The following is a 23,775-nucleotide window of genomic DNA, read 5'->3' on the forward strand; positions in this document are numbered from 1 at the left end:
TGTGTGACTGTACTTGTACTGTAATACATGCTACTGTTTGACTGTACTTGTACTGTAATACATGCTACTGTGTGACTGTACTTGTACTGTAATACATGCTACTGTGTGACTGTACTTGTACTCTAATACATGCTACTGTGTGACTGTACTTGTACTGTAATACATACTATTGTTTGACTGTACTTGTACTGCCCTAACATTCTATCTAATAAATATATTCAACATCAATTATTTAGTGATCCCTGTCAGTTAAAACAATACATACTGTATGTACTGGTACACATTATACAACGGTAATATGCAAATACTTGAGAAACAGGTTTATTTTTCCTCATAAAAGTGATTCAAGTTCTTAAAGTTCTTGCTGGGGCGATGGTGGCGCAGTGGTTGAGAGGGTCGTCCTACGACCGAGGGGTTGGTGGTTCGATCCCCGGCTCAGGCACACTGTCGTTGTGTCCTCAGGCAAGGCACTTCACCCGCATTGCCCATGCGCACGCTGCGACCAGCAGCAGTCCAAACTGCTGTAAACCAAATTGCCCTCCAAGGGACAGATTAATAAAGTATTGTATTGTATTGTAAAATGTCAGAAGTCTCCACTCCAGGGTGTATCAGGTCAAGCTAAAGAGACAAATCCCACATACAGGATGAGCCCAAGTTCAACGTGTAACCATGGAAACAAAAACATCTGCTCAAGGTTCCTAAACAGAGAAAGACAGCACATTCGTACTTAGTTGTGTGTCGAAGAATCAAACCAAGAATCAATCCAACATGAATCCATGCGAGCTGCGTCCCTTGCTAGTACACATCTGTGTAACCACTCCGGCTGCTGTTGATGTTTGTACCTGTATGGTATTTGTATTTTGTCATTAATGTTAGATGTAGCACGACTTCACCGAGAAACGTTCCTAGTCTGTGAACCCTCACTGACAATGGCAATAAACCACTTCTGATTCTGATTCTGTAAAGCAACACGTTTCCCCGTATTTAAATCTGATTTTTGAGCAGGCCCTCCGGGAGTGTCCCCGTAATGCTGCTCATGTCAGGTGCGTGTGTGTAAAGGCGTACCTTGGTGTTATCCAGCTGGGCCAGTCCGGTACAAGCGTTGGCTAGCAGGAAGTCCCCGCTCAGGACGGCCATCTTATTTCCAAACTGCATGTCCTTCAGCGGGCCGTCCGACGCCGTCCACTCCTTCAGGTCGACTATCCCACGATGCACCAGGAAGGCCGTGTGGATCAGCTCCGTGATTTCTGCCAAATTCCTCTGGCTAGGAACCGGAAATGAAGAACAGCGTCCGAGCATCGCTTAGCTTTTCAAAAGACGCTCTTTAAAAGATGCACGCTTGAAATATTGCACCGTTCACAGCATCACAGCCACACAGACCAAAGAGATCAAAGCAACGGTTCGGTGGGTTGTCATTTCATACGTTCAGCAAAAAGAGAAACTCCGATGAAGCGTGCCGTTCGTATTCTGGAGTAGTTTTATAGTAACTGCTGCAGCGTGTTCCTTCACAGGCATGTCCTCCGCAGCAGACACGCAGCCGACTCGCAGCCGACACACAGCAGACACGCAGCTGACACGCATCCGACACACAGCCGACATGCAGCAGACACGCAGCCGGCACGCAGCCCACACGCAGCCCACACGCAGCAGACACGCAGCCGACACGCAGCCGACACGGAGCCCACACGCAGCAGACACGCAGCCGGCACGCAGCAGACACGCAGCCGGCACGCAGCAGACACGCAGCCCACACGCAGCCGACACGCAGCAGACACGCAGCCGACACGCAGCCCACACGCAGCAGACACGCAGCCGACACGCAGCCGACACGCAGTCCACACGCAGCAGACACGCAGCTGACACGCAGCAGACACGCAGCCGGCACGCAGCAGACACGCAGCCCACACGCAGCCGACACGCAGCAGACATACAGCCGACACGCAGCAGACATGCAGCAGGCATGCAGCAGCAGACACGCAGCAGGCATGCAGCAGCAGACACAGCCTACATGCAGCAGACACGCAGCAGCAGACACGCAGCAGGCATGCAGCAGCAGACACGCAGCCAACACTCAGCAGACACGCAGCCGACAAGCAGCCTACATGCAGCAGACATGCAGCCGACATGCATCCAACACGCAGCCCACACGCAGCTGGCACGCAGCAGACACGCAGCCGGCACGCAGCAGACACGCAGCCGGCACGCAGCAGACACGCAGCAGACACGCAGCCGACACGCAGCCCACACGCAGCAGACACGCAGCCGGCACGCAGCAGACACGCAGTCTACACACATCTGACATGCAGGAGACATGCAGCAGGCACGCAGCCGACACGCAGCAGGCATGCGGCAGCCGACACGCAGCCCACACGCAGCAGGCATGCAGCAGCCGACACGCAGCAGGCATGCAGCAGCCAACACGCAGCAGGCATGCAGCAGCCGACACGCAGCAGGCACGCAGCAGGCACGCAGCCGGGCAGCCTACATGCAGCCGACACTCAGCAGACACGCAGCAGGCATGCAGCAGCAGACACGCAGCAGGCATGCAGCCCACACGCAGCAGACACGCAGTCTACACGCATCCGACATGCAGGAGACACGCAGCAGGCACGCAGCCGGCATGCAGCCGACACGCAGCAGGCATGCAGCAGCCGACACGCAGCAGACACGCAGCAGGCATGCGGCAGCCGACACCCAGCAGGCACGCAGCCGGCACGCAGCAGACACGCAGCAGGCATGGAGCAGCAGACACGCAGCAGGCATGCAGCAGACACGTACAGGCATGCAGCAGCAGACACGCAGCCGACACGCAGCAGACATGCAGCCGACACTCAGCAGACACGCAGCAGACACGCAGCAGGCATGCAGCAGCTGACATGCAGCAAACATGCAGCCGACACTCAGCAGACACGCAACCCACACGCAGCAGATACGCAGCCGACACGCAGCAGACATGCAGCCGACACTCAGCAGACACGCAACCCACACGCAGCAGATACGCAGCCCACACGCAGCCAACACGCAGCAGGCACGCAGCCGATACGCAGCAGACACGCAGCCGACACGCAGCCGATACGCAGCAGACATGCAGCAGACACGCAGCAGACCCGCAAAAGACAAGCAGCAGACACGCAGCAGGCATGCCGCTCACACGCAGCCGGCACGCAGCCGGCACACAGCAGACACGCAGTCTACACGCAGCCGACACGCAGCAGACATGCAGGAGACACGCAGCAGACACGCAGCCAACACGCAGCAGACACGCAGCAGGCACGCAGCCGACACGCAGCCGATACGCAGCAGACACGCAGCAGGCATGCAGCAGCATACACGCAGCCGACACGCAGCAGACATGCAGCCGACACTCAGCAGACATGCAGCCGGCACGCAGCAGACACGCAGCCGACATGCAGCAGACACGCAGCAGGCATGCAGCAGCAGACACACAGCCGACACGCAGCCTACATGCAGCAGACACGCAGCAGGCATGCAGCAGCAGACACGCAGCCGACACGCAGCCGACATGCAGCAGACACGCAGGCAACACTCAGCAGACACGCAGCAGACACGCAGCAGACACGCAGCCGACACGCAGCAGGAATGCAGCAGCAGACACACAGCAGACACGCAGCAGACACGCAGCCGACACGCAGCAGACACGCAGCCGACACGCAGCAGGAATGCAGCAGCAGACACACAGCAGACACGCAGCAGACACGCAGCCGACACGCAGCAGACACGCAGCCGACACGCAGCAGGAATGCAGCAGCAGACACGCAGCAGACATGCAGCCGACACTCAGCAGACACGCAGCAGACACACAGCAGACACGCAGCAGGCATGCAGCAGCAGACACGCAGCCTACACACAGTCGACATGCCGCAGACACGCAGCCGACACGTAGCAGACACGCAGCAGACACGCAGCAGACACGCAGCCGACACGTAGCCGACACACAGCACACACAGCAGACATGCAGCCGGCACGCAGCCGGCCTGCAGCAGACACGCAGCAGACATGCAGCAGACACGCAGCCGACACGTAGCCGACACACAGCACACACAGCAGACATGCAGCCGGCACGCAGCCGGCCTGCAGCAGACACGCAGCAGACATGCAGCAGACACGCAGCCGACACGTAGCCGACACACAGCACACACAGCAGACATGCAGCCGGCACGCAGCCGGCCTGCAGCAGACACGCAGCAGACATGCAGCCGGCACGCAGCCGGCCTGCAGCTGACACGCAGCAGACATGCTCCACAGCACATCGGGGGCCGCGTTGGAAAGAAGACATTAAAGTTATCATTAGCAAATAACAGCTATTCCTGATTATTAGAGAAAAGACATAAAGTGGTATTTGCTCAGAGCCTTTCAGAGCAGCCTGAGGGAGGATATAATCAAATGTTGATTCAGCCATTGGTGGGGGGTAATCAGAGCCCCCCTCCATATGGAAGCAGCCTGTCCAGACGGGCTCGGCTGCGTCGATAGCCACTTACGACCTCCTTTCATCGGTGAGAACCTGATGAGCCGGACGCCGGGCGCCGCCTACACACATCCAGTAGCCTCGTAATTGCTGTGTTCAGAGTCGGCGTGGAAAAGATGTGATTAAAATTCAATATCATTGAACTCTCTTCTCAATCACACCCATTGTCTGGTAGGCTCCTCCTCCTCTGCTCACGACACCTGAACGGCAGTTTACAAGTTCAGGGTTTAAATAAAAGGAAACGAGACAAAAGGAGAACTCGTCGCTACAAGACGAGCAAAAAAGACATGAAAATAACGTGGAACAAAGTCATCAGAGCAAAAGTCAGAACGAACCACTTCTGACTGCACTCAAGAACCAACGGAAGAACGTCCATGTCTTCTCAGAGGACACAGAGAGGGACGCATTCCATCCCACGCTGAAACACGGCAGGACTTTAATGATTTTAATGCTCTACGTGTGTGAGATGCGTTGCTTTTCTGTACCATGCCTCACCCCTCCCTTAGCGGAGATCCTTCCTGGATTCCAGCCCCATCCTCCCACCGAGACGCCACAGAATCTGTCCATTGTCCAACAATGGACCAACAGCACGTCCTTTTTGACAGGAAAAGACATTTGTGATGGTCGGATTAAAGCCCAAATCAGCACGCACATCCCAAAGCCTGGTCGGTGCTGCTTGGGGAGGAAACGGGGGGACAGGGGGGACAGTGTATAAATAGCTTTGGTGCCCAGTTGCATAGCAACCGATGCCATCTTGCTGAGGTGTGACGCCCCTCAACACGCCCCCTGTCCCAACTGTTCTGTTCCATTTTCCTCCCTCTGCAGTCTGCCTCGCCATCAAACACAGCCTGGTGGCTCCGAGGAGTCCTGTAGGACAGTAGTAGGACAGCAGGAAGACACTGGGACAGCAGGAAGACAGTAGGACAGCCCGGTGGCTCCGAGGAGTCCTGTAGGACAGTAGTAGGACAGCAGGAAGACACTAGGACAGCGTGGTGGCTCCGAGGAGTCCTGTAGGACAGCAAGAAGACAGTAGGACAGCAGGAAGACACTGGGACAGCAGGAAGACAGTAGCACAGGAATACACTGGGACAGCAGGAATACACTGGGACAGCTACTGTATCATTTTCTGTCACACAGAATGAGTCGATCTATAAATCAATCCATTCATCACTAAATCTATTCCTATCTCTCTACATCAGTCTATCGAAATCTGTCTGTATGTCAATCCGTCCGTCCCCCCTCCATCCGTCCCCCCCCCGTCTGACTCATCAGTGTCAGACAGTAGGAAATGCTTTACAAATGCTGCCTGTCAGGAGGGAGGAGACCGTCCTCCAGAGGGTTCAATCAGGCCCCCCCCCCCCCACCCTGACTCCCTCCATCAGAGGTGCTGAAGAGCACAGTCGAGGTGGGGGGGGAGGGGGGCAAGGTAGTGCCAATGAGGTGATCCAGTCATGCTGTGTGTGTGTGTGTGTGGGGGGGGGGGGTTCGTGGTCCCAACTCGTCTCAGCCCCGAATCTACGGCTCCACTCCACTCGGGTGTCTCGTACCAGGGACACACTCGGCTCACACTCGGTCCCCGTAGTGAGTCGTACGCTGGTGGTCAATGTATGGGGGACGGCCAGAGAGGTGCTGAATACCAGTCTACGTCTATGTCTATATATACACATCTATATACACGTCTATGTATCTCCCTTTCTGTCCCCCTGAAAGGTGTATTTTTAGGGCCGGTTTGAAGGAGGCCAAAGAGGTGCATGTTTTGAGGGCAGGAGTCAAACAGTTCCACCCCTGGGGGGCAGTATTGTAAAAAGATGATTTACCCATGTTAGTCCTGTAGGAGGGGGTAATCAGGTTGTTGTTTGAGCTCCCTCTAGTGTTGTGGCTGTGGGTGTGAACTAAAGTCCTGAGTGTATGTATATATATACACTCTATGTATATATATATATACACATCTATATACACGTCTATGTACATATACACACATCTATGTCTATATATACACATCTATATACACGTCTGTCTATATATACACATCTATATACACGTCTATGTCTATATATACACATCTATATACACGTCTATGTATATATACTAGGGGTGTAACGGTACACTAAGATATAACGTCAGTTCGGTTCGGTTTATTTTCGGTAATTTTTTTTTAGGAAAAATCACTTAAAATGCTTTTATTTATAAAAAATGCAAACAATAGAATTTGTAGAAATAAAAAGCTACCCATGGGTGATATTTCAAATAAATTAGACTCAGTTCATAAAATTATTATATTGTAACAATGTAAAAAATTATAAAGGAGTTAAAACTGTAAACTTTGAACACTTGGCAGCAACAGCCTGAATATGAAAAATGTAACTACTACTACTAGTTCTACTACTACTACCTATTCAAGTTAAAGGTTTTGGCTAGAAAGATTAACTTCTCCACATTTCCTGCAGAAATCACAGATCTGGTTGCCATGACAACGTCTCCAGTCGAGGAGAAACCCGCTCGCTAGCAACAGAGCTAGCTGCAACACATAGCTAATGCTTTGCTAGTTTTGCTATGTGTGCATGCCTGCGAGCTTCTTGCGCACCTCCCCGTCAGCCAATAGCGTCCGACACTCAGGACTTGAGTTCACACCCACAGCCACAACACTAGAGGGAGCTCAAACAACAACCTGATTACCCCCTCCTCCAGGACTAACATGGTAAATCATCTTTTTATAATACTGCCCCCTAAGGGTGGAACGGTTTGACTCCTCCCCTCAAAACATGCACCTCTTTGGCCTCCTTCAAAACGGCCCTAAAAATACACCTTTCAGGGGGACAGAAACGGAGATAGTCATCACGACTCTCTCCGGATCAATACCCCCCCCCCCCCCCCCCCTTTTTTTGTCCACCTACATTGCACATATTAAGTGTCTTTTTAATTTATTGTTATTTTGCATCAATTGAGTAATTTAATATTAGTTTTATTTGTATTGTTAAATGTTGATGATTTATGTATGAAGGACTTTCAACGGAAACAAGACCGCAAGGGCTTTTTAGAAATGCTCCTCTGAGACAGGATGTTAGACTGTACTTGTACTGTAATACATGCTACTGTGTGACTGTACTTGTACTGTAATACATGCTACTGTTTGACTGTACTTGTACTGTAATACATGCTACTGTGTGACTGTACTTGAACTGTAATACACGCTACTGTGTGACTGTACTTGTACTGTAATACACGCTACTGTGTGACTGTACTTGTACTGTAATACACGCTACTGTGTGACTGTACTTGTACTGTAATACACGCTACTGTGTGACTGTATTTGTACTGTAATACATGCTACTGTTTGACTGTACTTGTACTGTAATACATGCTACTGTGTGACTGTATTTGTACTGTAATACACGCTACTGTGTGACTGTACTTGTACTGTAATACACGCTACTGTGTGACTGTACTTGTACTGTAATACACGCTACTGTGTGACTGTACTTGTACTATAACATTCTACCTAATATATATTCATCATCATCATCATCAGTTCCGCCGCTTAGATCGCGCTAGTAATACACTTATTGAGAAAATGCATAAAACCGAAACGATACGCAAGTGGACCGAGCCGAACCGAACATGCAGAACTGAAACGGTTGAATACATTACCTGAACCGTTACACCCCTACTATGTACACACACTTGTCTATATATACATATATACGTCTATGTCTATATATAGACATGTACACGTCTATGTCTATATATACACATGTACATGTCTATGTATACATGTACACGTCTATGTCTATATATACACATGTACATGTCTATGTCTATATATACACGTGTACATGTATATATAGACATGTACACGTCTATGTCTATATATACACATGTACACGTCTATGTATACATGTACACGTCTATGTATACATGCACACGTCTATGTATACATGCACACGTCTATGTCTATATATACACGTGTACATGTATATATAGACATGTACACGTCTATGTCTATATATACACGTGTACATGTATATATAGACATGTACACGTCTATGTCTATATATACACATGTACATGTCTATGTATACATGTACACATCTATGTCTATATATACACATGTACACGTCTATGTATACATGTACACGTCTATGTCTATATATACACATGTACACGTCTATGTCTATATATACACGTACACATCTATGTATACATGTACACGTCTATGTCTATATATACACATGTACACGTCTATGTCTATATATACACGTACACATCTATGTATACATGTACACGTCTATGTAGCAGACTCAGAAAAGAAGCTACAGTGGGACATTCTGAAAGGTTTTTCCCCACGAAGCTGCAATATATCCAAATAAAATATAAATATTCCGTCTCGTAAAGCGTGGCTTTATTCATACATTCAGTGAAATTTGCAGGATGATATCACGCAACATGTACAGGAAACGATACAGACGATAACCACAGAGGACCAGAGGCTTTTGTGTATTATTATCTATTTTTCCTTCGGTGGTGTAAAAGGCACAAGCGGGGCGTCGCCTTTCTTGGTCTGCCTGGCGTGCAAAGTTACACACGTTTACTGCCCACGGTCGTCTCCCAAGCAGGAAGTACGGAGAACAAAGAAGGACTGTCAAACCAATAGCAGCTCGGTTTTCATGTATCGAGTCAAATAATTTACTTGAGGGATGACAAGGCCATAATTCTTGAGACAATCCTCGAGGACAGAAAGAATATTTTGTCAATTAGCTCGCTCATTTCCTCAGAAGCAATTGCAGCTGATTACATTTGTCAGAAGTCGTCAGGCTTTGATGCGTTCCCTGCAGTGGAGCAAGATTCCCTGATGCTACCTGCATGATCCAGACCTGCTGAGTCTCAGGTAGACGTAACAGGTAGCATCCATAAGGCTAGGCTGAAGTGCACAAACTAAAGCGACCACTGAGACACAACCCAAACAGCCGTCGGGGGCTTTACCTCGGGTGGATGCCGCTGACCACGCCCTGAGCCAGGCGATGGGAGGCTGCCCGGCTCGGCCCTGCAGCTTTGGACATGAGCAGAACGACGAGCCCCCTCATCTGGAGGTTGTTCTTGTTGTCGTAGACAAAACCTCTGCAAGAATAAAACACAAACATCAAGCCATGTATAGTTGTAAAGATCATCAGAAAGTACTGGGGGGGGGCTTCACCTTCATAGACCTCTGTCCTACACCCGGCTTGTTTTATCGCAATAGAGGTCAGAGCATTTGACCTCCAACGTAGGCGGGCTGAGTGTGACGTGCGACTCATCCTCTGGGTTGTTGAAACGCCGTTTGATAACCAATATCCAAGAAAACGATTGAAAACATTTAACACACATTCAAAAAGACGGCACCAGTAACAGCCAGCGTACCAAAGACAGCATCACTGTTCCCATGAATCCTACGCACTCTGGATTAGTCGCCATCAGCTCATATCACTAAACACGTCGAGATGCTACGCGCTACACCTTAGCTCAGGTAAAGACGACATACTGTAGAGCTGAGCGGCGTGCCATGGATGGGTGACGATCCGGCGTGGACTCGTCTCTATGAACAACCCAGTTCAGATTATACTATATATTATACTATAATATAAAAATATAGATTATACCAGCTGTAAATGTCGTATGACTTCAGTTTCCATTCAATTCAAAGCACAGGCCAACTGCAAACATTTAGTAGGTACTGTACTTAAACAATATATAATACTTGGAATATGATGTTTGCAGATGACATTGTGATCTGCAGTGAGAGCAGGAAGCAGGGAGAGGACTTCAGGTACCTCGGGTCAACAGAGTGATGGAGAGAATGTGGAAAGGAGGTGAAGAATCGTGTGCAGGCAGGCTGGAACGGGGGGAGGAGAGTATCAGGTGTGCTCTGTGATAGGACGAAGGGACAGGTCTACAAGACAGTGGTGAGGACAGCCATGATGGACGGCTTAGAGACAGTGGTGAGGACAGCCATGATAGACGGCTTAGAGACAGTGGTGAGGACAGCCATGATGGACGGCTCAGAGACAGTGGTGAGGACAGCCATGATGGACGGCTCAGAGACAGTGGTGAGGACAGCCATGATGGACGGCTTAGAGACAGTGGTGAGGACAGCCATGATGGACGGCTTAGAGACAGTGGTGAGGACAGCATGATGGACGGCTTAGAGACAGTGGTGAGGACAGCCATGATGGACGGCTTAGAGACAGTGGTGAGGACAGCCATGATGGACGGCTTAGAGACAGTGGTGAGGACAGCCATGATGGACGGCTTAGAGACAGTGTTTCCCAACCGGTGTGCCGTGAGAAATTTTCCAATATCACCCAAAAAATTTTTTTTTTTAATTTTAAATTTTTCTAATATCACCTAATGAACATTGTCGCGTGTCCGCGCTGTAATAAAGTGTTTGTGTCGCCCGTAGATCGCTCTTCAGACTTTGAAGTGAACGACAGGAGCTGGTTTCCGTCAATGTGAGCCAAAAAAAAGTCTGTTAAAGTCTAACGTGATTGGTCGAGATGTGTGTGTGGGCGTGTGCGTGTCCACAACGAGCAGGGGGGGGGGGGGTTACACACATGCAGCACAGCGAGCGGACGAAACGAAAGGGAGGCAGAGAGAGAGAGAACTTTAGACCAGAGACAAACGACGCGCTAGAAAGGGTGAGGAAAAAACGAGAGATAGAAAACGTAGAAATCTGGAGACATTTTAACGCGGTTGACACAAAGGCAAAATAAAATAAAGTAAGATCGTATCTTGAGGAGCCGCTTATCCAAAGAAGTGCAGACCCACTGAGCTGGTGGGAGTCCAGGTGTTCAGTCTCCCCACGTCTCACACACGCAATGGCACGGAGACTGTCCCCCCAGAGAGAGTCTCCAGAACAGGACAGATGATAACAGAAGGATCAGCCCCCCCAAGCTGAGCCACTCGGTTTCCTTTGATGCCAATCTTCAGTAAAACAGGAGAACTGTTACCTGAAGCTGCTTTATCTTTTGCACTTTTTAATTTATGTTTTCTTGATGTGTTGTTTGAGATTTACATGCAGAGATTTGACCTTGTTCTCTGTGAGATGTGTTTGGTTTGGTTTTGTATTTTATATTATATAATATGTTTATTGTAGCTAGCAGTGCAAAGATGATTTAAATAAAGACATTTAATAAACATTTGATATGTTGCATGTTTTTACATTAGTAGCTAATTTTACACAATGCACATGATTTGGTATTAAATTAATTTTGTCAACAAAAGATCTGAGGAGCCACTTGGGAGCCGGAATTCCCATCACTACACTGAACTGGAACAAGATGGTGGTTTAAAGCTGAACTTTGCTGATCTTCCTTTGGACAGTTTCTGGTTATCTGTTGCCCCAGGTTTCACACTAAGTATAAATACATATATTATTAACTACATGTATTATAATAAAGCTCATCTAATCTAATATGTACTGTTAGAGTGTCATTTTGTGTCATTTTGGTTGGTGGTGTGCCGCAGGATTTTGTAAATGTAAAAAATGTGCCGCGGCTCAAAAAAGGTTGGGAAACACTGATCTAGAGACAGTGGTGAGGACAGACATGATGGACGGCTTAGAGACAGTGGTGAGGACAGACATGATGGACGGCTTAGAGACAGTGGTGAGGACAGCATGATGGACGGCTTAGAGACAGTGGTGAGGACAGACATGATGGACGGCTTAGAGACAGTGGTGAGGACAGACATGATGGACGGCTTAGAGACAGTGGTGAGGACAGACATGATGGACGGCTTAGAGACAGTGGTGAGGACAGACATGATGGACGGCTTAGAGACAGTGGTGAGGACAGACATGATGGACGGCTTAGAGACAGTGGTGAGGACAGACATGATGGACGGCTTAGAGACAGTGGAGAGGACAGCCATGATGGACGGCTTAGAGACAGTGGTGAGGACAGACATGATGGACGGCTTAGAGACAGTGGTGAGGACAGCATGATGGACGGCTTAGAGACAGTGGTGAGGACAGACATGATGGACGGCTTAGAGACAGTGGTGAGGACAGCATGATGGACGGCTTAGAGACAGTGGTGAGGACAGCCATGATGGACGGCTTAGAGACAGTGGTGAGGACAGACATGATGGACGGCTTAGAGACAGTGGTGAGGACAGACATGATGGACGGCTTAGAGACAGTGGTGAGGACAGACATGATGGATGGCTTAGAGACAGTGGTGAGGACAGCCATGATGGACGGCTTAGAGACAGTGGTGAGGACAGCATGATGGACGGCTTAGAGACAGTGGTGAGGACAGCCATGATGGACGGCTCAGAGACAGTGGTGAGGACAGTCATGATGGACGGCTTAGAGACAGTGGTGAGGACAGTCATGATGGACGGCTCAGAGACAGTGGTGAGGACAGTCATGATGGACGGCTTAGAGACAGTGGTGAGGACAGTCATGATGGACGGCTTAGAGACAGTGCTTCTCAATTATTTTCTGTCACGCCCCCCCCCCCCCCAAAGAAAAGCACTCTTGTATCCTTGTTAACACAAAAAGAAATATGAAAAAGAAAGAAATATAGATCAACTTACAAAGAATAACTTTATTACCATTTTGTTAGTCTGCAACAGAAAATATTTGAAGTGCATCAATTTGCCTGACATTTTAATCCTTAAAGTACAATTTATAAAATTAAATAATAAATTAAATGAAATTGAATCAATAAATAATAATAAATTAAAATTGATCAGCAACATCAACTAGGGAGCACAAAATATAAAACACTTTAACCTGCAAAACCAAAATGAAACTAGAAAGACAATCAGAGACTGCAGACTCCGCCTCCAACAGACTATTGGATCTTGTGAGACAGTAAACAGGGCTTCTGGATCAGAGGGGCCAAACCTGCTCTAGCTTGCTGCTCCGGAACAGGGAAAGATACAACTACAACTGTAACATATATGAAACTAGAATGAACTATGAGTGTTCACACCAAATCTGAAGTCTCTAGCTCCAGAATTGAGGTCAGGATGGACTCCTGAAAAATGATGATTTTAGAACGAAAATTAGCTCTCAGATCCGGATTGTGATCCGGATCCGGCTGAAATTAGTCCTGGTCATTGACCTTTAAGGAGTAATTATGTGTGATTTTTCTCAGATCCATACCGCCATGCGTTTTGAAGAAATTAAGAAAAATGTCAAAAAGTGCCCTATCTCGCAATGTTAAAGAATCCTTTAAATAATTCTAGAATCTGGATCCAGATCCGGATCAACGCCATTCTCGGGGAGGACCGAGTCACGGACAGAACCTTGCTTGTGTAAAAATTTCAAGTCGATTGGGATACTAGTTTTTGAGTTATGCGCTCGGACAGACAAACAGACAGACAGACAGACAGAATTCTTTTTACCCTCCTCTTCGGCGAGGGAAAAAAAATTGTGCTTTTAGCAAAATGAGGAAGTCGGTCTTTCGTCTTCTCCCACCGTAGATTGTTTGTTTACAACCGCTCTTCTTCTGCTAATACTCCCTGCGCACATTCTGACAATCAGGGCGCCACTGCCAACTACTGGAGTGGATGTGCAATTACACTTTAATCTCGTAAAGCAAAAAAACACATTTTCTCCACGGTCACAGGCGCCCCCACCGACATCGCACCACCATTTGAGAACCACTGAGTTAGAGACAGTGGTTCTGAGGAAAAGACAGGAGGCGGAGCTAGAAGGGGCGGAGATGAAGATGCTGAGGTTCTCCCTGGGAGGGACCAGGTTGGACAGGATTAGAAATGAGACAATAAGAGGGACAGTGAAGGTTAGACGTTTTGGAGACAAGGTCAGAGAGACCAGACTTTGATGGTTTGGACATGTCCAGAGGAGAGACAGGGACTGTATCGGTAGAAGGATGCTGAGGATGGAACTGCCAGGGAACAGGGCTAGAGGACGACCCAGGAGAAGAGACATGGACGTAGTGAGGGAGGACGATGCAAAGGACAGGACTAGAGGACGACCCAGGAGAAGAGACATGGACGTAGTGAGGGAGGACATGAGAGTGGCTGGTGTTGGGGAGGACGATGCAAAGGACAGGACTAGAGGACGACCCAGGAGAAGAGACATGGACGTAGTGAGGGAGGACGATGCAAAGGACAGGGTGAAGGTTGGGTTGCTGTGGCGACCCCTCCAGAGGACAAGCCAAAAGAAGACCAACAGTGTCCTTTCTTCCTGAACATTCCATTTGATCTTTTGTGATCGACCGTTTAACCAAACGACAGAAGCTATGATCAAATCAATAAGAGAAATACATTTGATTGATGTTTTTTTGGTTTGGGGGAGGTGGTGGCGACAATTTGACACTTTGAGAAATGCACACGCCCCCACAAGCCCCCGGTGTGTCGATGAGATCTCTCTGGGGGGCGGTTAGATGCAGCACCTCTAACCCCGTCCCGATGGGAGCCCCTCGGCCATGAATCACGCCCCCTCCGCTCGCCGCCCAGAGACCCTCTCCACCCCCACCCTCCCTGACCCACCCCTGCGCCACAGGGGGAGGGGGAGGAGCACGAGTCAGAGATAAAGCATGAAGGGAGGGAGGGGATGGGAGAAAAGATGGAGGGAATATATTCAGTGGCCTCACCCTGCTTTCCTGCATAAAAGGTAAAATACATCTCATAGATTGATCTATGGCCACTCATAACAGCAGCGATGAGGGAGAGATTAATGTTTATATCAATCAATCACAGCCGCCCTCTCACAAAGGGGGTGGAGACAGAGCTAGCGGGGGCTACACGGCGCATGTCCTGCTGCCATCTAAAGGGTTGTGGACAGGTCACCACACCTGGCTTTGATCCTTCCAGGGCAGGGCGAGGTGCGAGGTGCAGCGGCACGTCGATCCTGTCTGCCCAAAGTAGCACTACAAGCACCGCATGCACCTCTACCACGTTCGCCGGGCGGCATGCGCCTCCGCCGCGTACGCCGGGTGGCATGCGCCTCTGCCGCGTTCGCCGGGTGGCATGCGCCTCCGCCGCGTACGCCGGGTGGCATGCGCCTCCGCCGCGTACGCCGGGTGGCATGCGCCTCCGCCGCGTACGCCGGGTGGCATGCGCCTCCGCCGCGTACGCCGGGTGGCATGCGCCTCCGCCGCGTACGCCGGGTGGCATGCGCCTCCGCCGCGTACGCCGGGTGGCATGCGCCTCCGCCGCGTACGCCGGGTGGCATGCGCCTCCGCCGCGTACGCCGGGTGGCATGCGCCTCCGCCGCGTACGCCGGGTGGCATGCGCCTCCGCCGCGTACGCCGGGTGGCATGCGCCTCCGCCGCGTACGCCGGGTGGCATGCGCCTCCGCCGCGTACGCCGGGTGGCATGCACCTCCGCCGCGTACGCCGGGTGGCATGCACCTCTACTGCGTACGCTGCGTCGCTGTGAATGATCATCATGCTGTTTGTAATATTCCAGCTTCTATTCAGTTTATTCCATAACATGAATAGAAGAGTTTCTGCACGTTTCATCAATAATCATAGTTCAATGCACCAATCGGTGGAGCGTCTACTGGAGGCTGCGGCCACTCAGATCTGATGCAGAGTTGTGAGTCCGAGTCTGTGAACACATCCTGAAGTGCTTCTCTTAGGGTGCGTTCACACTGCACCAAGAGGACTCGGTTCCTTTGGGAGCAGATCCCTGCATTTATAGTTAGCTGAAAGGTCTGCGTTCACACTGCACCAAGAGGACTCGGTTCCTTTGGGAGCAGATCCCTGCATTCATAGTTAGCTGAAAGGTCTGCGTTCACACTGTGATTTCTCCGTGAAACGAACTTTCTGAGCAGCGTCGCGTGGCTGAAAGCGGCGCTCGTCGATTGGACAACGTAGAAGGGGAAGTCCCGCCCTCTCCTGTGTTTGTTTTGGTTACATTCTGCTGCTGAGCCGTCCTTTGCTCCGCCCAAAGGAACCGAGAGCCTCCGTTTCAGGCGGACTTTTTTGATCCTCTCCAGAGTCCGGATGCGCGTTCCCGCTGGCCCAAACGGAGCGGATTATCTGAGTAAAGGGACTCTGGTCAGTTTAAAAGGGAGCAAACGGCGCAGTGTGAACGCACCCTAGCATCATTCCTAACCAGCCAGGGGACGCACTGGTGGGGCGGGACCGCACCAGTACCTCAAGCAACGCCCCCCCGGGCCTGCAGGTTACCTTCAGCGTTCCTACACTCCATCTTACAGACACTTGGGCGTGGCTTAGATCAGGAGGTCGGTGGTTCAAGCCCCAGTGAGTAAGGTCATTTGACCCCTCCCTTGCTCAGGGTTAGGGTTAGCATGTAGTACAGCGTGTAGTACAGCATGTACTACGTATGGCTGAGCATTAATATCGTTTGTTTATTTATCAATGTTTTAAAGAACCTAGCCGGTCCGAGCCGAACTCTCACGGACCTTCCTGGACGCCAGCGAGGCTCGCTTCTCGTTGTAACTCCAGACTTCGGGTCAGACTTCGGGTCAGACTTCGGGTCAGACTTCGGGTCAGACTTCGGGTCAGACTTCGGGTCAGACTTCGGGTCAGACTTTGGGTCAGACTTCGGGTCAGACTTTGGGTCAGACTTTGGGTCAGACTTCGGGTCAGACTTTGGGTCAGACTTTGGGTCAAAGCTAGCCGAGCTGCAGTTTTTGAGAATGAAAGGAAAAGCTGAGACCAAGTCCACGGGGGTCTGTCTGCTAGTGGGGCTATTTTTACCTGCTGAGACACGGAGGGAAACAGGAACCAGCCTCCCCAAGCTGAGGAGTCAGACGGTCAGGAGGTCTGCTCCCCCCCCCTCCCCCCGTCCCCTGCTACACCTCCCAGAAGGACCTCCAGATCACGTTTCGCTGTGTAGGTTATTACACCCTTGTCTGCATGGCAGATCGAGTTTGAGGACTCCTTATCTTTTGGTTCTTGAAGAACACCTCAGAAAGCGATAATGTTTGACCTCTTCCTGCAGTACTACACGATAGCAGATGATCTAGTAAACGGGTTCCTCAGTTTCTGGACCCTCAGAACTGAAGAAGCCTTGTGGATGAAGGCGAAGCGTCTTCAACCAAACTTGAACACGTCGTGTTTTACCTGCACGGACAAACTGTCTGCAGGAGAGTCGGACTTTTTGAGCGGGACTTTTGTCTCATCTACAAATCCATCGCTTCGTTCAAGATGTGGTGGCAGACATTTCATTACAGCATAAAAGGAGCCGCCCCACAGGGAGGCTGTTGACGTCATCAATAGGCCTAAAATATATCTGTCTAACAGGAGGGAGTAACACACGAGTACACACGAGTACACACAACAAAGTACTGAATACAACCCTGTCTAATAGAATGAATGAAAGCCGTCACGTTAGCGTCGTACGGTTTCCTGAAAATGAGACGCAGAAATCTCAAAATGAATTCGGTCAACTGGCAACAGGTCAGAAAGATGATCAATGACGATGTGAAACGTCTAATCATGCATCATCATCATCATCATCATCATCAGTCTCCACATCATGAAAACACTGTAGGACTCTCTGAAGACAAGGAGCGAGGCCAACCGCCGGACTGACACCGTGATGTCCAGGCCCTCAAACGTCACCGCATCAAAACCGGACCGGACCAGACCAGACCGGACCGGACCGGTCTCCACAAAGAGGAAAGGCACCTGAAAGGCCACGTTCTGTGATGGTGTCGAGGCGTATTGCTGCATATTTGTGATGAAGGTTCTGCAGCAACACATGCTCATTTCAACAAGACAGCCAAGCCAAGTCCTGCCCCTTTAAGTCCGGGAGCTCGGCTGGACCGGAAATGTCCGTCGATGAACCCGGTTCCATGATCATTTACATCTGGGCTTCAAAGAATTCTAAAAGCGCTGCCTTTATTTGCATTTTACACATTTCCTGTTTCCAGAATCAGATATTTTCCATCCCAGGGTTCCCTTTTTTGTGACCAACTAATTCTTCCTTTAGTTTCGAACACATTTGTGATGAGATTCTGACAGATCCATGGAGTTTAGAACAGTCTAGCTAGAGTTATACATTTGGTGTATACCCATAACCTAAAGCCATCCCGAAGCACGGTGAAGATCTAGAACACACGATTGATGATGAAAGGTGGTTCCACAAAAGTCTCAATCACAAGCAAAGACAGAAGAGATTCACCACGTTGTGGAGAAATAAAAAGTAAAGGTAAGGGATTTTATAAGTTCAAAATCTAAAGTCCACAATATCCTGAAAAGGTTTAGCTGGAGAAATGTCTGGCCAGAAGGCGCAGGGAAGCCAGCGCTGAACCCTGCACCTACTCACACAAGCCCTTTATGAACAGCAGCTCACCTGAGAAGGACAGGAGAGGCTCCAGAAAAACCCAGACGAGGACCACCTGGTGGCGGCTGAAAGGTACGCACCATCTAGATCACCCCCACAGCTTTAGAACCATGTAGAACATCTAGATCACCCCCACACAGCTTTAGAACCATGTAGAACATCTAGATCACCCCCACACAGCTTTAGAACCATGTAGAACATCTAGATCACCCCCACACAGCTTTAGAACCATGTAGAACATCTAGATCACCCCCACACAGCTTTAGAACCATGTAGAACATCTAGATCACCCCCACACAGCTTTAGAACCATGTAGAACATCTAGATCACCCCCCACACAGCTTTAGAACCATGTAGAACATCTAGATCACCCCCCACACAGCTTTAGAACCATGTAGAACATCTAGATCACCCCCCACACAGCTTTAGAACCATGTAGAACATCTAGATCACCCCCCACACAGCTTTAGAACCATGTAGAACATCTAGATCACCCCCCACACAGCTTTAGAACCATGTAGAACATCTAGATCACCCCCCACACAGCTTTAGAACCATGTAGAACATCTAGATCACCCCCCACACAGCTTTAGAACCATGTAGAACATCTAGATCACCCCCCACACAGCTTTAGAACCATGTAGAACATCTAGATCACCCCCCACACAGCTTTAGAACCATGTAGAACATCTAGATCACCCCCCACACAGCTTTAGAACCATGTAGAACATCTAGATCACCCCCCACACAGCTTTAGAACCATGTAGAACATCTAGATCACCCCCACACAGCTTTAGAACCATGTAGAACATCTAGATCACCCCCACACAGCTTTAGAACCATGTAGCACATCTAGATCACCCCCACACAGCTTTAGAACCATGTAGAACATCTAGATCACCCCCACACAGCTTTAGAACCATGTAGCACATCTAGATCACCCCCCACACAGCTTTAGAACCATGTAGAACATCTAGATCACCCCCCACACAGCTTTAGAACCATGTAGAACATCTAGATCACCCCCCACACAGCTTTAGAACCATGTAGAACATCTAGATCACCCCCCACACAGCTTTAGAACCATGTAGAACATCTAGATCACCCCCCACACAGCTTTAGAACCATGTAGAACATCTAGATCACCCCCCACACAGCTTTAGAACCATGTAGAACATCTAGATCACCCCCACACAGCTTTAGAACCATGTAGCACATCTAGATCACCCCCACACAGCTTTAGAACCATGTAGAACATCTAGATCACCCCCACACAGCTTTAGAACCATGTAGCACATCTAGATCACCCCCACACAGCTTTAGAACCATGTAGCACATCTAGATCACCCCCACACAGCTTTAGAACCATGTAGAACATCTAGATCACCCCCACACAGCTTTAGAACCATGTAGAACATCTAGATCACCCCCCACACAGCTTTAGAACCATATAGAACATCTAGATCACCCCCCACACAGCTTTAGAACCATGTAGAACATCTAGATCACCCCCACACAGCTTTAGAACCATGTAGAACATCTAGATCACCCCCACACAGCTTTAGAACCATGTAGAACATCTAGATCACCCCCACACAGCTTTAGAACCATGTAGCACATCTAGATCACCCCCACACAGCTTTAGAACCATGTAGCACATCTAGATCACCCCCCACACAGCTTTAGAACCATATAGAACATCTAGATCACCCCCCACACAGCTTTAGAACCATGTAGAACATCTAGATCACCCCCCACACAGCTTTAGAACCATGTAGCACATCTAGATCACCCCCACACAGCTTTAGAACCATGTAGCACATCTAGATCACCCCCACACAGCTTTAGAACCATGTAGCACATCTAGATCACCCCCACACAGCTTTAGAACCATGTAGCACATCTAGATCACCCCCACACAGCTTTAGAACCATGTAGAACATCTAGATCACCCCCACACAGCTTTAGAACCATGTAGAACATCTAGATCACCCCCCACAGCTTTAGAACCATGTAGAACATCTAGATCACCCCCACACAGCTTTAGAACCATGTAGCACATCTAGATCACCCCCACACAGCTTTAGAACCATGTAGAACATCTAGATCACCCCCACACAGCTTTAGAACCATGTAGCACATCTAGATCACCCCCACACAGCTTTAGAACCATGTAGCGCATCTAGATCACCCCCACACAGCTTTAGAACCATGTAGCGCATCTAGATCACCCCCACACAGCTTTAGAACCATGTAGCACATCTAGATCACCCCACACAGCTTTAGAACCATGTAGCACATCTAGATCACCCCCACACAGCTTTAGAACCATGTAGAACATCTAGATCACCCCCCACACAGCTTTAGAACCATGTAGCACATCTAGATCACCCCCACACAGCTTTAGAACCATGTAGCACATCTAGATCACCCCCACACAGCTTTAGAACCATGTAGAACATCTAGATCACCCGCCACACAGCTTTAGAACCATGTAGAACATCTAGATCAACCCCCACACAGCTTTAGAACCATGTAGAACATCTAGATCACCCCCACACAGCTCTAGAACCATGTAGAACATCTAGATCAACCCCCCCACAGCTTTAGAACCATGTAGAACATCTAGGTCAACCCCCACACAGCTTTAGAACCATGTAGCACATCTAGATCACCCCCCACACAGCTTTAGAACCATGTAGAACATCTAGATCACCCCCCACACAGCTTTAGAACCATGTAGCACATCTAGATCACCCTCCACACGGCTTTAGAACCATAGATCACCCTCCACACGGCTTTAGAACCATAGATCACCCCCCACACAGCTTTAGAACCATGTAGCACATCTAGATCACCCCCACGCAGCTTTAGAACCATGTAGCACATCTAGATCACCCCCACGCAGCTCTAGAACCATGTAGCACATCTAGATCAACCCCCACACAGCTTTAGAACCATGTAGCACATCTAGATCACCCCCACACATCTTTAGAACCATGTAGAACATCTAGATCACCCCCACGCAGCTTTAGAACCATGTAGCACATCTAGATCACCCCCACGCAGCTCTAGAACCATGTAGCACATCTAGATCAACCCCCACACAGCTTTAGAACCATGTAGCACATCTAGATCACCCCCACACAGCTTTAGAACCATGTAGCACATCTAGATCACCCCCACACAGCTTTAGAACCATGTAGCACATCTAGATCAACCCCACACAGCTTTAGAACCATGTAGAACATCTAGATCACCCCCACACAGCTTTAGAACCATGTAGCACATCTAGATCAACCCCACACAGCTTTAGAACCATGTAGCGCATCTAGATCACCCCCCACACAGCTTTAGAACCATGTAGCACATCTAGATCAACCCCACACAGCTTTAGAACCATGTAGCACATCTAGATCACCCCCACACAGCTTTAGAACCATGTAGCACATCTAGATCACCCCCACACAGCTTTAGAACCATGTAGAACATCTAGATCACCCCCCACACAGCTTTAGAACCATGTAGCACATCTAGATCACCCCCCACACAGCTTTAGAACCATGTAGCACATCTAGATCACCCCCACACAGCTTTAGAACCATGTAGCACATCTAGATCACCCCCACACAGCTTTAGAACCATGTAGCACATCTAGATCACCCCCACACAGCTTTAGAACCATGTAGAACATCTAGGTCAACCCCCACACAGCTTTAGAACCATGTAGAACATCTAGATCACCCCCACGCAGCTCTAGAACCATGTAGAACATCTAGATCACCCTCCACACGGCTTTAGAACCATAGATCACCCCCACACAGCTTTAGAACCATGTAGCACATCTAGATCACCCTCCACACAGCTTTAGAACCATGTAGAACATCTAGATCACCCCCACACAGCTTTAGAACCATGTAGCACATCTAGATCACCCCCCACACAGCTTTAGAACCATGTAGCACATCTAGATCACCCCCACACAGCTCTAGAACCATGTAGAACATCTAGATCAACCCCCACACAGCTTTAGAACCATAGATCAACCCCCACACAGCTTTAGAACCATGTAGAACATGCCGTGGTCTCATCTGGTCATCCATGTCGCAGAGCGTTGCATGAAGGCGGGGCTTCAATCATCATCGGGTCTATGACGTCACAGCGCTGTCGGCTCGTCACCTCGCAGTGCTGAGTAGCGGGTGGCGCGTCCCGACCAGCTTCCTGACGTGCATGGCGACGTTGCTGAGCTCGTCGCTGAGCAGGCAGCGCAGACTCAGGAACGAGGTGGGGTAGCCGACCAGCTTCTCCGCGTCCGAGACCGCCTTGGTCCAGCCGGAGGGTCCGGAGCCGGCCAGCAGGCTCAGCGTCCTCCTCTGGGTCCTCTGGGTCCGGCCGCAGGCAGCGAGCCGCGGCCATGCAGCAGGAAGCATGTTTACGTCTCCTTTTACGCTACAAAAGTATTACTACATCAAACGATAACGTTCGACAGGTCCCTAAAAAACTTCACATTGGTACTATTAATAAAACCGCTTACATATCGAACCCAATACATCATAAATACTGTCATCGGAATCTATGTTTCACATTTCACGACCTGCCAGTGTGCCGCCATCTTTAAGTACGTCATCACGTCTTCAAGCGTCAGGCGCGCTGTTTGCACTTCCGGCTGAACGCTTACAAAATAAGACAACCTTTACGTTCGCCTTAAATGTAATGTACATACTGACTTTACGGTTCCAGTATTTTAGCTGCAAGATGAAAGTACAGTAGTGGTAGTAGCAATAGTAGTAGTAGTAGTAGTAGTAGAAGCAATAGTAGTAGTAGTAGTAGTAGTAGTAGTAGTAAAACTAGCAGCGCGTCCATTTACCTTCATCACTGAAATAAAGATCAGTTACTATTATTTTCAGTTCTCTGAAAGGATTAACATTCCATCTGTTTATTACTGGACTACAGAGACAGGGGGGGGGGGGCGGGGGTTGCCCCCGGGCTCTGGGCTGGTTCTTCTGCGTGTGGCTCTGGGG

General features: G+C 49.4%; 1 protein-coding gene across 1 annotated transcript in view; it reads right to left on the reverse strand.

Moving 5' to 3' along the window:
• Positions 1-23,250, reverse strand: part of pdss2 (prenyl (decaprenyl) diphosphate synthase, subunit 2) — a 35,896-nt gene extending 12,646 nt beyond the window's left edge. The window contains exons 1-3 of the mRNA XM_068752258.1: positions 22,934-23,250; positions 9,467-9,601; positions 1,066-1,264 (exon numbers count right to left, since the gene is read on the reverse strand). Coding sequence (XP_068608359.1) covers positions 1,066-1,264; positions 9,467-9,601; positions 22,934-23,184 — 585 coding nt within the window. The 5' untranslated portion in view covers positions 23,185-23,250. The remainder of the gene's footprint in view (positions 1-1,065; positions 1,265-9,466; positions 9,602-22,933) is intronic.
• Positions 23,251-23,775: the final 525 nt, after the last annotated feature.

Source organism: Brachionichthys hirsutus, chromosome 18 (assembly GCF_040956055.1).
Source record: "Brachionichthys hirsutus isolate HB-005 chromosome 18, CSIRO-AGI_Bhir_v1, whole genome shotgun sequence".
Classification (NCBI taxonomy): Eukaryota; Metazoa; Chordata; class Actinopteri; order Lophiiformes; family Brachionichthyidae; genus Brachionichthys; species Brachionichthys hirsutus.